Source organism: Spea bombifrons, chromosome 9, assembly GCF_027358695.1.
Source record: "Spea bombifrons isolate aSpeBom1 chromosome 9, aSpeBom1.2.pri, whole genome shotgun sequence".
Classification (NCBI taxonomy): domain Eukaryota; kingdom Metazoa; phylum Chordata; class Amphibia; order Anura; family Pelobatidae; genus Spea; species Spea bombifrons.
The window spans coordinates 6323284-6339133 of record NC_071095.1 but is presented as its reverse complement, the minus strand read 5'-3'; the positions used below and the strand labels follow the sequence as shown (position 1 = coordinate 6339133).

The 15850-nt window shown below is 38.5% G+C and overlaps 1 protein-coding gene across 1 annotated transcript in view; it reads right to left on the bottom strand.

The window, feature by feature from the left end:
* Positions 1 to 15850, bottom strand: part of MDGA2 (MAM domain containing glycosylphosphatidylinositol anchor 2) — a gene marked incomplete at its 5' end in the record, with an annotated part of 232745 nt that overhangs the window by 90034 nt on the left and 126861 nt on the right. The window contains 2 exons of the mRNA XM_053475433.1: positions 2442 to 2616; positions 14190 to 14329. Of these exons, the coding sequence (XP_053331408.1) occupies positions 2442 to 2616; positions 14190 to 14329 (315 nt within the window). The remainder of the gene's footprint in view (positions 1 to 2441; positions 2617 to 14189; positions 14330 to 15850) is intronic.

Here is a 15850-nt window from a genome sequence, read left to right as displayed (position 1 = left end):
CCTTCCTGCTGCAGCGGAAGTTGTCTACGCGAATCGCGTAGACAGCTACACGCTGCCCCAGCTACACACCGGGGACTCAGAAGTACCGGTAAGTGGGGCGGGGGGGTAGACAGGAGGATCTAGGTCCCCTGCAGCTGCGGGGGATCTGGATCTTAGTCATCTCATAGTCAGACCTATTTGAGGTCTGATTATAAGACGACCCCGATTATAAGACGAGGGGTATTTTTCAGAGCATTTGAGCAAATATGGTAATATATGAATTATTAGGTAAACTGCGCACAAATTAAAATTACATTTTTCAGTAATACATGTGCATTCTATAGAAATGTCTCTTTCCTTGCAGGGAGAATAATGAGTTATAATGTGAATGCAATGCACATATTCAACATTTGTATACTATGACATTTTGAAATCTATAGGGATCTCCATCTGAAATAAGACGACTAATTATTATACAAACTCTTTGAATGGTTTATCCCAGGCTAAAGAAGTAGAAAGAATTTAAGCTGGTGTTGGCCTGAGCCCAACGCTAGGCTCAACCTTGCTTAACTAGAGAAAAGGACTAAGATTGGGGGTCGAGAAAGCTCCCATTTTTATTGTAGAGCGTTTTTGGTCCTCATCAGCATCCGTACATATGTTCACGAAGACCCTCTTTATGTTGGGGCTGGTCAGACTTGGCTCAATGAACTTGGCCTCTGCGTCAGGCTTTGCCCTCAGCTCGACTAGCGCCATGTAACCAGTTGGCTTACCTACATCAAGAAAGAATGATCTTCCAAGCCCTAACATAACTCTTCTATCGAAGACCCTTGGAAATCTTGACATTCTTCCCTTTCCACTTCAATGTCTGAACAAAGCTGTTCTGTCAACTTGTCAGTTAATACACAAGACCTCCATTTGTGAAAAAGAAAAGAAAGTCTTCTATAAGTCCTTGAGAATGACATGGCTGCAATTAATGGCTGAAAGGAACCCATGCACTGAAATGAAAGGAATAATGAGGCTTCGCTCTTGGTCTCCACTAAAATGTCAGGCGTTAGATTACCTCTCTTGAATTCCGCTCGTCTGCCAACTCCCATCATTCACCCCATTTATATTATACTTTCTCTCATTCCACTGACACTTATGTTTGCTCAATCAACAAAATTTAAGGCAACCACGCGTGATTTCTATACTCAGGTCATTAAGCCAACAAAATACATAACATTAAACTTCTTTTTGGCCTGTTGGCCAATACTTCCCCTGGATTATTTCTGAACCGGTGAATTTAATTTTTAATGAATGACATTTCAGCAAAAGACATATATTTCTACGTTTGAAAGATTTTTTGAGTGAGTTTGCCTTTTTTCCCGCTGTCAATAAAATAAAATATTGTATGTTCCAAGGTTAAGGTGCAGCAATCCTTGGAAAAATGCGGGTTGTCAATAACTTTTCATTTTTTTTAATGTTTATATTTAAATAGTAATGGAAAAAAAAGAACTACTATAATTACAAGACACACATTTTTCTTCTTTTCAAAAAATACATATAGAGCACATAGTGTTGAAATATTGTTCAAATAAAAAAATAAAATAAAAAAAATCATTATAAGGAATATCAAGGTAAGAAGTGAATACTTTTTGGCTAGCAAACTTTTGGCAAACTTAAGATTTCGTGGGTCTCGCTTTTTTGATTTCTATATTTTTTTTAACTTTTAATAGGAATTTTTTTAAAGTGGATATATCATAAAACTACAAATAGCTACATATCCTAATTTTGTTTTGTTTCGGAGAACTGCCACTTATTCCATTTGACTTCTTCTATCTCCATCTATGAATCTTCTGTTCATCAGACTTCCATACGGAACCTTAATTGTGTGTCTTCCTCTTACTCTACTTGTATCGACTAGGTCAACGCCAGTGACGTCAACGGTCATTGATAATAGATTTCTGTCCAACGTCTTTAAACTTCAACAGATGAGAATTCTCTATCCATTGACAATTACTTTATTACTTGCTGGCCTACTCACCTACATAGTTTACGCAATATCATTTCATCTCTTGACTATAAACAAAGTAACCACACTACCTTTTGGGAAATGTTTCATTGAAATGCTCATGGCTACATGTGTGTCCCCTATATTTAAAGACGCGGAAATATTGTTTTCCCTTATCTGCCAAATTATTTTATATTTTGGGGGGGGGGTAAAAACCAGGAGATCATCCAAACTAAATGTAGGAATGGGTTTGCCCATCTGTTCACCAATATATGTAGAGTTGGGCAAAATAAAGCAGATCTTTTCGTCTACTATTATGGTAACTCCTGCAAAAGCATAGACGGGCGCGGTGATATATGGTTAAATGTCTCGTACTGAGTAGGCACAGATTATTGGTCAATTCAATCCCATCCACCACTAGTGGAAAGCTATATGGCTATAAAAGTAGATTGTGATCATACTGTTTACTTACAGTACACGTCCACTCGTATCGACTTTATTGCTGGAGAGCCCAGTCCATTCTCTGCTTTACAGTAGTATCGGCCCCCTTGGTGTCTCTGGATATTTGTAATCCTCAATGTCTCGTTGAATACGCTGGAGTCTTGAAATCTATCAGATGCACTTCCTGCTGTTTTGGTCCACCTGATCTGAGCAAGCATCAAAAAACATTGTTAGTTTCATTGTATAAAATATAGATAAGGTGTTATAATTATCAAATACATAGTATAATTTTTGTTTTTCTGTCTCAATATTAATAATAATATTAATAGTAATAATAATAATAGTAATAATAATAATAATAATATTTATATCCAAACCTTATACAGGTCCTTTATCTGATTGCAAAAACAATCTGACCTGACTGTTGAATCAAGGAAAAAAATATTCAAGTACACCTGAACCAAAAATAAAAAACCCATTTACTATATATCCTCCATCATTTAAGGTGTCCAAGTTGGAACATCATGGTCAACCACGGAATGGGGCACCATCAGGAGCAGGACCATCCCACCTACACACTTTAGAGCCACCGGTGGCCATGTACGTTTAGGCCATTAGCCATCGTCTAATTCAATCTGATTTAATAATAAAGTTGGGATTCCAAAGAATGCCAACAAATTACATTAAAGTTTATCAAAGCGTTACTTAAAGGAAGTAAAATAAAATTAAAGCACTCTGGTGATAAGTAAATCGACTTAGATCTGGACCTTAATGTTATTTAAAACCTTTTTCCCACCACCCCAAACGCAACGAAACATGGCCAACCATCGTATTCCAATCCATAAAAAAAAAGTTTATTAGAGAATATACTTTGTGTTTTCAAATGTGTTAATTATCTTAATTTCAATAGTTTAGAATAAAAAAAAAAAAAAAAAAAAACAAAACTATAATATCTTTTACTGCTTTAATATAAAAGCCACACAAAAGCCTTAAAGAACCTTTTTCATTTACAATGGCGTCTGTTTCGTGTCACATGACAATTAAGGGTTTCCTGGAAAATTATGAAAACAACATTTTGCATTATTAAATTATTATTTTTTTTGAGAGGGTTTGGGTATTCAAAAGTACTGGGAATTGTTTCCTATCCTGCATTTAGCTAATCCATCAATTATTTTTAATTTTTTTATATTTTTTATTCGTTGAAATCATTAAAAAAATTAACCTATGAGCAAAAGTTTGTCGTAGTCTGTGATGCGAGAAGTAGCAAAAACTCAAGTATCCTTGGAACGTTAAATGACTTGAAAATTACAATGGTTTCGTTAAATGTGTCAAATAGTGAGTGAATCACCACATTTTTCACGCTCTGATTGAAATTTTATAGCTTGTGATTAAAAAGATAACCCTTTCTGTGCCATGGATTGGTTATCACGTAAATGGTTAAAGAACAAAAAAAATGTCACAATGCAATATTCAAAAAAGAAGCAAAAATACATAATTTATCTTTAAGAACGGCATAAATTAACTGATTTTATGCATTTCTTTATACTAAATCTCTGTGTGCCCCATAATCATCATTACTATGGTTGCTTTAAGAGCCTCGTTGTCTAACGCCTTCCGTTTTTTTACGGTTCACGGATTGCGGACCAGGAAATATCACGGGTTTGATGAAAATTCTTGAAAATGGATAACATTGTCAAATTACATATTTTGGAAGATTGAAGGAAAAAAAAAAAAAAAAAAGAACATATCTATTGGATTTCACCCTTTTAATAGATATCTTTGATTGCATTTTCCAAGCACACAAAACTATGGCTATAGACAAAGCAGTTAGAATTCCACAAGGAAAAAAATCTATTGCGACTTCAAAATTCAGTACCGAGAATTCCTCTAGTTTAACTACGCCGTAAAAAATTGAAATTGATTTAGTCAAAAATCATGCTATTCCCACTTAAGATTTTGCCTAGCTTTGATAAAAAAAAAAATACTTTTTGCAGAAAAAAAATATCTGATGTATGTCAGGAAGTGATTTAACCATTAACCCCCGCAGGAGTATTTTTTTGCCATAGTCATAGTTTCCCCAAAAATCCAATTTTGATAAATGTTAATTTTATAATTTTTTTTACATTCACTTTGCTTTCATTTTTTTAACTTATTTTTGCCCCCCCCCAAAAAAAATGAAATCAATTTCAATTTATGGAATTTGAAGAAACATCCATGTTTAATCGTAGAATTTCGGTGCATAATGAGACCGGCGAATGCCATTCACACATACATTTAAATCTTTCTACTGTGAAAAATGTATGAACAGAGACATTTTTTTTTGTCCAGCAGATAATGCGTGATTCTAATTTAGGCATGAGTCAAGTTGAGTTTTGTCAGTTGCTCAGTGAACATTTGTAAAATGTTTCAGTGAGCTGAATAATGTCACCCTAAATCATTCTCAATTTTCATAACAAGAACACGGTTAATAATGGAACAGCTGTTTCAAACTGGACAAGGACCCAAATTCTGGGGTTTTATTAATACAGAGGTTAATAAAAAAAGGGGGGGCTTCCCTAAACAAAACACCCCATTTATCCACAATATTCCCATTTGAATGTGGCACACAAACATTTAATATTTAAATGTACTAAATGTCTTATATTTTCTTTAAAAGATCACACTGTTCATAATTATCCTACAGATGACAAATAAATCGCAAGACTAATAATACTTATATCATTATTAATAATAATAATTATTAATTACCGTATATGCTCGATTATAAGACGAGGTTCTTCTCAGAGAAAATGCTCGAGGTCGTCTTTTAATCAGACCTCAAATAGAGGTCTGACTACAACACTAAGATCCAGATCCCCCGCAGCGCTGCAGGGGACCTCCTCTCCGTCAGCCTGTGGAGGTCTGTGCGATGCGAGCAGACGACCTCCTCTGCTGCCGGCACTTCCGCCAGGGCTTCTATGACGGAGTGCCGGCATCACATGACCTTCCGGTCTTCATTCATAGAAGCCCCGGTGGAAGTACTGGCAGCAGCAGTAGAGGTTGTCTGCCGCATTGCACAGACCTCCACCGGCTGCCCCACTAGACACCAAGGAATCTGAAGCACGGGGAGAAGTCTATGGAAGCACTGGTATGTCGGGGGAGGGTTAGAGTGGCATATATATATATGGGGGTATAAGGGCTTTCTGGAGACAGAGTGGCAAATAGGGGGTTAAAAGGAATATCAGGGAGGCAGAGTGGCATATAGGGGGTTAAAAGGAATATCTGGGGCAGAGTGGCATATATGGGGGTATTAGGCATATCTGGGGACAGAGTGGCAAATAGGGGTTCAAGAAGCATATCTGGGAGGCAGAGTGGCATATAGAGGGGTTAAAAGGCATATCTGGAGGCAGAGTGGTATATAGGGGGTATAAGGTATTTGTGGGACAAAGTGGCATATAAGAGGGTATAAGGCATATCTGGGGGACAGATGTGCATAACTGGGGGCAGGTTAGCAAAGAAAAGGAAATAAAAACAAAAATGCATTTTTCTCAATCAGTTTTTATTAAATATGACATAAATTGTTTACATGTGAATTTATATTTACTAGTAAAACTTATTTCTTATAGGGTAGTCTTATATTCAGGCATTTTCTTTTTTTCTTTTTTGGGGGGTCGTCCTATAATCAAGCAAATATGGTAATTATTAATCCATTGCTTATCAATAAATTGCATAATTCCATTCTTTAGCAAATATGATGACTAGAAAATAAATACAAATAAATTATGTTTTTTTTTTTTTTTTTTTTTTTAATAATGTCCTATGCAATTAAAGTTACTCAAAAGAGAATCCCATGTGCTTTTGGGGATAAAAAAGAGTGTCACCTAATGAAATTTGCCTCTATCTTTTCAAATGATATTTCCGCAAGCTATGTCAGGGTTATTCACCCGAGTAACCTTCACTGGAAATATCCAACATGCCACGGAGGTCCCCTTAAGGCATTCGGCTTAGTCTTAGGTTTCACTGCTAAGACGCTGAGATGTCATGGTGGGCTAAGAAACATATACAGATATAGCCAAGGGGAAAGCTCAGATATGCTCGATAAAATCGCATAAGTGATATATTCCGTAAGAATGCCATATATGCCATAAAAATCCAAGTAAAGTAATAATATGGCAAAATTTTTAGCCTTGAAGATTATTAAATAGAATGCCTCAGCGTAGGTCTTGGGGGGGGCAGGTCTAGGGGGTTGGGAACCACTCTGCTGCATAACAGGGAGTCAATTATCCAATGGACCGGTCAAAAGGGAGACCCAACCTGACTATTAACACTATGGAGGACCACGCTGAGTTGGCCAAGCCTCCATTGCTTACTTCCACCCATGTCAAGGTTTATTAAAAAGAGTAACACTAGGTTATAATGTTATATCCATCCTGGGAATTCTCTGGGTTTGACCCAGAAGTGCTGCTTCCTCCAGGTCACGGGGTCTTTACACACCCCACTCCCCGCCCAAATGGGGGTGCTTCCTATGATGTCAGCGGGAACACCCACTGAAGTCGACAGGAAAGCCCACTGACGTCAGTGGGCAGACCTCACTGCGTCCCGCAAGGGTAAGCTCTGGGTAGCCAGAGCCCACAAGTTCCCAGGTATAGTTATATATTCTGATGCCCAGTAGTAAAGATGGCATCTCGCAGGGGTATCTGGTGCTCTGAAACATGTAAAATGATCACACATGTGCCTGTTTGACCTACTGACAGATTTTATATGCGCATTTTTACTTATAAACCCATATTCTGGTGTTTCTGAGCTCCTAGAAAAGAAAGACCCCTGGGGACAAAATGGGGGGCAGACTGACTGCCCCTAAACACGGACACTTCGGATGCATGGTGCAGGAATCTATGTCACAACTTGGAGTTATTAATCTAAAATCATATAATATTATAATAGTGCCTTTTCGGTTTATCTTGCAAATCATAAAAAAAAAAATAGTGACATCAATTCATATGAGAAAAAAAAGTTTCAGAGCAAATTACATATTTAGAAAAAAAATCTTCCTAAACAAAGAAATTCACAAAAAAAATGTATCGCGCTAAGTGATGGCACGCTGTGCCGCATATACTATTATGGGAGCGATGGATTAGAGGAAAAATTGGTGGTCTGATGAGAACGTTTATAAACAGCATACTGGTTAAAGTTAATCTATTTCACAGTTATGCCCACTGAGCAATCTTAGTGTTGCTATGGTGTATTTCAGCTCTCGTCGTGACCAGCTTAGTCCGCGTGTGGTTACACATGTTATCGCAAGCTCAAAGTATCACAGGATTTTGCTCCAGAACAGACACGCCAGATTGCAATCTTTACAAAGATTGAGTTACTAGAAGCGAAGATTCGTAAACTGCACAAAGGAGCTGTTTTTAAAGGGACAGTCTAATGGCCCCGACAGCCACACCAATGAAGAATGTATATCCAAGTACTTTATTATGTATCCTTTAACTGTAGGGGACTTACCGTCGGGAGAAGCTCCAGCTCCAGGGCTGCAGGGTACCCCCCTTCTGTGGTAAAGTTTTCACTCCACTTTTGGCTGCTAGAAGCAGCTAATGAGTGGCAGGACAGAACTCCAATTTAAACCAATGGGAACGCTTTCTGGGCATGTGCGTAGAGGGTCTGGTTGGACCCTTTTGGAACTCTCATGTTAGCCAGCACTGGCGTTGAGTATAGCACGCAGACCTTGATTACGTGTCAAATATTGAGCGTGGGTTCTTGACTATGACTGCTAATAAATAGTGACAATGATGGTTTTTATAGAGCCTAAACTCGGCTTAAATGGCCATGTTTGAACACGGCATTCTAGACCATAACAAAACCAGACTGTACACAGAGCTGCGAACAGGGCCGGCCGAAGACTTAACGCCGCCTGGGGCGAAGTTTAAAATGCCGCCGCCGGCGCACGGGGGGGTGGGCGTCATTTTAAACTTCGCTGACGCCATTATTTACCCCCCCGGTACTTACCTTTAAAGAGTCCTGCGGCGAGTCTCCCTGCTGCTCTGCCACGGTGCCGGCTTGTAATGCTGAGCACCGGAAATTGACGCCACTTCCGGCGCTCATCATTACAAGCCGGCACCGAGACCGAGCAGGGAGACTCGCGCCCCTCTCTCCTCCGCTTCAAAACAAACAACAAAAAAAAAACGCTTGCCCCAGTCGGCTCCATTGTAGGGCCGGCCCTGGCTGCGAAAGCAAAACAAATATGTTACACAGAGGAGTAAACAAACATCAGCTACAACTACTGGCTGTACCACATTGGCTGCAATGAGCTTCTGCTGTGGCAACGACCTGCACTAACATTATTTAGAAGTTTCCCTTTGATCTAATCATATTACATTTGAAGTGTGATCTTGTGACATACACTCCTCAAATGTTCATGTGGATTTAAGCGGCTAGTAAATGTTTTTTTGGTAATGCTTTTGTTGTGCAATCTTCAGGTCTGGATTGTAGAAGGGTCACCGTGTTAAGCCCGATGTGTGTATTTTATTTCTTTTTTTTTAACCCCTTAATGACAAAGCCGTACATGGACGGGCTCAAAATGCATTGTTTTCAATGGGTTTAGGGACCGCCCATTGTCCTTAAGGGGTTAATAAAGATTATAACAGGTACAAGAATTGAAAGCAACCTGGTTATTAAACAATAATGTGTTTAATAACACAATTTATTTTCTAGAGCAATTATAAAAATATAATTTCCAATAAAAAAAATTAACTAGCTAGAACACCGCAAAATAATCTATCAATTAATCAAATGATTAATTATTTCTACTTTAAAAAATAGATTAAAGGTAAAATTTCCCAGCAGGCTCATGATGCATTAAAAGGTGTTTTCTTTTGCTTTTGTGGTTGGATGGAAATGTAGTAACTGTACATGTCAATCTCATTCTGCTCTAGCAGATTTAAATTAACCCCTTGGCTGCTAAGCCATTTCACACCCTGGTGCTAAGCTAGTTTTCGGCATTTTGGTGCATCTCACGTTTAAACGTGTTTCAAGTAAATTTCTTGGGAATAAACTATACAAACCATATATTGTTTTTTTCAGCACACCCAGCAGATTCCAAATATACCATTTTTATATGTGTATGTCTCATTAGGTTTGCAAAATACAACCAAAAATGGGAAAAAAGTCTAATTTTTCACTTCCAACTCAATAAAAACTAGTTTGTAATGTTATTTTTCTAAACTCTAATATCAAAACCTGTGTTGCTAAATATTTGTAGTAGGTAACCGGTCTAAAATAAACAGACATTGAGAATAGTAGACTGTGTTTTTCTAATATTTTATTGCTAAAAGTTAAATTTATTAGACTATCACAAAATTCATCTTTAAATTTAATGCATGGCTGCCATCAATTAAACAGCTCTAGCTGCCCGGGATGTTAAAATATGCCAACAAAACTATATATTTTTAGAAACTACACCCCCAGCCGCAGCCAATGAGGTCTTATTTGTATTTGTATCACAAATCTGACTTGCACAACAAATAAGTGAATATCACACAAATAAAAATAAAAAATAAATAAAATTAAAAGCGACAAGTTCATTTATGTCTTCCGCACTCCAGGTTTGTCCTAGAAACACATGCAGCCCCTCATTTGATGCGCCAAGGGGTGTAGTTTCTGAAAATATATACTTTATGTACCATAATTTAACTTCCCAGCTGTCTAGAGCTGTCTAATTGCAGGCATCACCCCTAAATGTTTTAAGACAATTTTTTAACAAGATTCTCCAATCTGCCATATCTGAAGTTAAGGTGGTCGAGACATCTGGGAAGTTAAATTAGGGTACATAAAGTACACATTTCAAGAAACTACACCCCTTGGAGCTTCAAATGAGGGGTTACATGTATTTCTAGGACAAAAGTTAAGTTCACAGATAATGATGGAATATGTCGCTTTGGCTAGAAAATATGTTTTTTCTAACCATAGCGACATGTTCATTTGTGTTTTGCGCACTCCAGGTTTGTCCTAGAAACACACGCAGCCCCTCATTTGATGCGCCGAGGGGTGTAGTTTTTGAAAATATGTACTTTTTGTGCCATAATTTAACTTCTTACGTGAGCAGTAATGCCATGTCAAGGCTTCAACCCTAATTACTGATCATTCACACGCCTTTCATATCTCCATTCACTCGCAGAAGCACACACCATACTTTCCATACATTCACTCACAGAAGCACACACACCATTCTTTCCCCTTACAATCCCAAAGAGATGATCGTAAAGGGAGAAAAAAATCACTTTTACAGCAAAAAATAAGTTTTGCAGTAAAAATGCAAGGGGCTCCAGGGATGACATGGTTAACTTACGTACTACAGGCTATATGGCAGATTTTTGCAGTTCATCTGGATTTCAAAAATTGCCTTCCTCTACCATTGGCTAAATTTAACCCCATGATCAAAGGGATCATGGGGTTAAAATTTAGTATCGACCATTTTTAAAAAGGGAATGTGACTTTTTATAGCTGTATGATCGCTGTGGTAACATTGGCTACCACAGTGATCATTTAGCTAGAATACTTAAACTTTTTTTTTTAAAGTTAAACCAGTTTATATTTAGATAATTTAATTTGGGGGTCTCTAGGCAATTTTGATCTTTATTTATCTGCCTTTAGAGACCCCCAAATCATTTTTTTTACTTTTTTTGTACATTTTAATTTTTTTAACATAATATTTTTTATTCTTTTTTTACAGGCATTATACCGTTGGAAAGGTGAGGCGATTACCTTTCCAACGGTATATGTTGGGGGTCTGTAGCTGCTCAGATGCCTGAGATACAGGCATCTAAGCAGCATGCCCCCATACCGTGAAAACTGACAATTGTCAGTTTTCAATAAAGTTGCGCGGTGACGTCATCGCGTCATTACGCGCGACGTCACCGGCCGGATCGGGTGGTCCCAGTGATGCCCTTCAAAATGAGGGGCAGATCGCCGGGCTAGGTGGTGATGGGGGTCCACAGACCCCCATCAAGGTAGGAGAGTGCTAGCGACGGCATGGTGCCGTCGTTAGCACCTGACTGGGACTGCTAGCGACGGCACCATGCCGTCGTTAGCAGTCAAGGGGTTAAAAAAAGAATTACGCAAATTCAAAGAAAATGAAATGCGTAGAAAAAGACGGCTTTTCGGGTAAACCCACTGAACAAATCAATTGTTTTTGCGAAGAAAAGGAGTAGACAACGTAGCAGAAGAACAAACACTAAAATCTTTAGAAATAAAAAAAAAAAGCACATCCATTTAACCCCTTAATGACAAAGCCCGTACATGTACGGGCTCAAAATGCATTGCTTTCAATGGGTTTTGGGACCGCCCATTGTCCTTAAGGGGTTAAAAAGTCTTTTTGTATGTGCAGTCGGCTAAATTTAATTTGAACAGGCAGAGGTGGACCGATCTGGAGGATTGCTGTTAGGGGAACCTAAAGGATTGGTATCAGGATAACTCGCTGGCCTCGTAGCGGAATGTACGACACCTTTCTTTTCCCCTAGGACGATTCACCAAATCAGAGCTGTCACTCGGGTCGAGCCCTTTGCCATTGGCAGAAAGCTGATTGCCTTATCACTATCAAAGTTGATTGCTCCCGGGAAGCAAGCAGTGAACCGCGTAACTTAATTGGATAGAAGTCAAAAGGCTTGTTGCGGAGAGAGGGAAAGTTACTTTGTTGACTAAATTTAAAAAAAGGAAAAAAAAATCATAACAACATTATTAACAAAATAACCCTTTTTAAGAGGGGGGGGGGCTCCACCCCCGCACGGCTTTTAGCATCATTAAAGTAATTCCCTAAAGTGCCTATAGCTTGTGTTTTTTATATTTTAATCAATATATCACAGAATTTGACGGTAGATAAGACCCATTCAGCCCATCTGGTCTGTTTTTTTCCCCCTGCTTAATCAGTCGTTGGTCTCGTCTTAGATTAAGGAGCCGATATTCCTATCCCATGCGTGTTTATTACCCTCATTGTATTACCCTCTACCACTTCTTCTTGGAGGCTGTTCCACTTATCTGTCAAACGCCCGGGTTGGCTTTTGCTACTGTTGGTTTTTTTTTAATCTTTTTACCCCAAACCTTGTGGATGGAGCTTCATAAAAGAAAATGATGCAACTAACTAGAGCCTCCCATGTACTATTACCTCCTTTCCATAACAGAAGAGGCTTAAACTTGATACAAATGTATCAATAATCTTTGCTTGTCTTTGACGCTTTTAAGCAAAGTTGCAGGCAAGCAAAGCGTTTGCAGAAAGCGGCATGGGACGCACTTTACCTGTCGAGCTAGAAACTCTGGCTATATGGCATAATTGCGGTCAGTAATGGTGACACACATCCTTCCGCTATAGAGTCATCAATATGATTAACATTCAGGATTCTTTAAAAGCATCTAGTGTTGTGAACACACAGCACCTCCTGAAAAACAACCTCATTAACGGCCAGGCAATTAGAGTTTTTATTGTGTGTAAACAGATACTTCGAAATCAATCTTTGGGTTTTTTTTCTTGGAAAATATAGAATTCGGCCAAAAAAAAAATATTATATATATATATATGTTTGGTTTATTGTTGACTTTTTATTTTATGTACGGCGAGATTGCTTTTATTCTAAGTAATTTCGGTGCTATAAATACTAATACAATAAAAGCCTTCATTTCACATTGATCTGTTTAGGTAGGTAGCTAACGGATAACAAATGTGTGCTTACGGTATTTAGAAGAAAAAAAAGGTACACAAAATGAAAGATAACAATTATAAATCCTTGAGTCAACATGGAATTACATTTATCTAGTTCACTAGGTGTTTAACATCGAAACTTTAAATACAGTTTAATGCATAGGATAGCTGAAAGGTCCCTTTAAATGTACCAAGTGTCCCCCTTGAAAACGCATAGGGGGGGCGGATTCGGCAGGAGTCTCACATACGCATTTACCCCTTTCCTCACCCACCAATGAATATACCAGGTGCAAAAACCTATAGGAGGTTGTCTTCCCGCTAGTCAACCCAACAAATATATCTAATAAGTAAAGAAAGATTGTTAAATATATTATAAATATATCGATAATATATTAATAAATAACATGTCAGCCCAACACGAGACATCTGATAAATACAATGGTATAGTCACCAGAATTAGGAATCTGCACTCACTCCCCACAGGAACTCAGGTGCTTAGCTGTGCCAGGAAGGGCCAGCTCCCCAGTAAATCAAAAATAGAAGAAGGCTCCAGGCACGCAGGGGTTCCATCAGACAGATTTATTGTAGGAAACAGACAACAACGTTTCGACCTCACGATGAGGTCTTTATCAAGTTAGATAAAGACCTCATCGTGAGGTCGAAACGTTGTTGTCTGTTTCCTACAATAAATCTGTCTGATGGAACCCCTGCGTGCCTGGAGCCTTCTTCTATTTTTGAAATACAATGGTATAGGCATGAGGTCCTTTCCCAATGCTTCGGCGAAAACTCCTTTTGTCATGGGATTTAAAGATCTGTGTTCGTCATATGTCTCATGCTGGGCCGACATGTTATTTGAGTATATTTATTGATATATTTACCATATGGTATTGGTGTGCTGACCTTTCCTTACCTATTTGTAGGTAATCACAGAAGTCATTACACATAATTCCTTATGGGTTCAGCAGGACCAGTTTAGACCTCACTGTAGAAGAAGACTCAGTTGGGTTTGCCCTTCGTAAAACATTGGGAGGCGCGTGTGTGTTCTCCTGGAAACTCTCAGGTTAGCGAATACACCTGTTAAGGCAGTTTTGTCAACAGGGTAAATGAACTCACCTGTGGTCTTGGATGTCCGGTCACCAAGCAAGTCAATTCCAGCGTCTCTCCTTCCCGTATCGTGTAGACCCTTTCTGAATACCGTTCTTCTTCGATATTGCAAGCCAGACCCGAGTGAATTATGCGCACGGTGGGTGGAGCTGCCAAAATCAAGCATAACAATGAAAAATAATTAAAAAAAATATTATGAAAGATTATAGGAAAAAAAAAGAAAGAGATACACCAAGCAGGTATTATAAAGAACAGTTCCGGGTCAAGCATAGAAAGACTCTTATAGCTTCCTTTGTGTCACATGAACATTACGTTTATCTCGAAAAGAAAGAATTAGACTACATTTTACATGATGAAATAATTATTTCTAGGAAAGGTTTAGGCATAGAGCAAATGTGTTAATATTAGCAGGTTAGGTGGGGAAATATTGAGGCTAAGTGCTTGCTTTCGTGTCACGTAGAAATGAAGCACTCCCTGAGAAATGCTGAATGAGGTGAAATATCTAGCGCAAATATTGTGGATAGAACCCTATTTACACTGAGGAAAGTAGATTAGAATCATATACGTGTAAACAATCTAGCTAATGTACCATAAAGGCACTGCAAACAACAGATGTGTTTATATTCCATGTTCCATACAAGATGAGTAGTTAAAACAGTAAACATGAAACATAATCTCCTTCGATTCAGTTGTCAAGCAAAGGTAGACGTTTTCAGTTCTTGCTTAACATAAAAGAACAGTTCTAAAATACAATACTAAAAGAAACAAATGAAAGACACAGGTTGAGAAATATCTCCGCTCCCCTTTGACATGAACTGATTCTTGAATATTCATTGGATGCAGGGATGGCTAACTTGTAAAGGCTTGCCTTCAGAAGAATGGACGTTCAATCAGTAATGGGTGGAAAACTGTGTTATAATCAAACTCTAGAATGGAAGAACATGGAGTCAACTGGTTCAACAGACCTTAGAACATGTGATCACAACATCCAGAATGGGGAACCGAGAGAGTTACAGGGCTTGGCTAACTTGTAAAAGCTTGTCCTCCGAAGAATGGACAGTCTACTGGTAATGGAAAGGAGATTGGCTTGTAATCAAACTCCAGAGTGGAAGAACATGGAGTCAACTTGTGTAACAGACCTTAGGACATGTGATCACAACATGCAGAATGGGGAACCTAGAGAGTTAGAGAGCTTGGCTAACTTGTAAAAGCTTGTCCTCCGAAGAATGGACATTCTATTGGTAATGGAAAGGAGATTGGCTTCTAATAAAACTGGAAGAACATGGAGTCAACTTGTGTAACAGACCTTAGAACATGTGATCACAACATGCAGAATGGGGAACCTAGAGAGTTAGAGAGCTTGGTAACTTGTAAAAGCTTGTCCTCCGAAGAATGGACAGTCTACTGGTAATGGAAAGGAGATTGGCTTGTAATCAAACTCCAGGGTGGAAGAACATGGAGTCAACTGGTTCAACAGACCTTAGAACATGTGATCACAAAATGCAGAATGGGGACGCTAGAGAGTTAGAGAGCTTGGCTAACTTGTAAAAGCTTGTGCTCTGAAGAATGGACATTCTATTGGTAATGGAAAGGAGATAGGCTTCTAATAGAACTGGAAGAACATGGAGTCAACAGACCTTAGAACATGTACAATAACATTGTACAGCAAA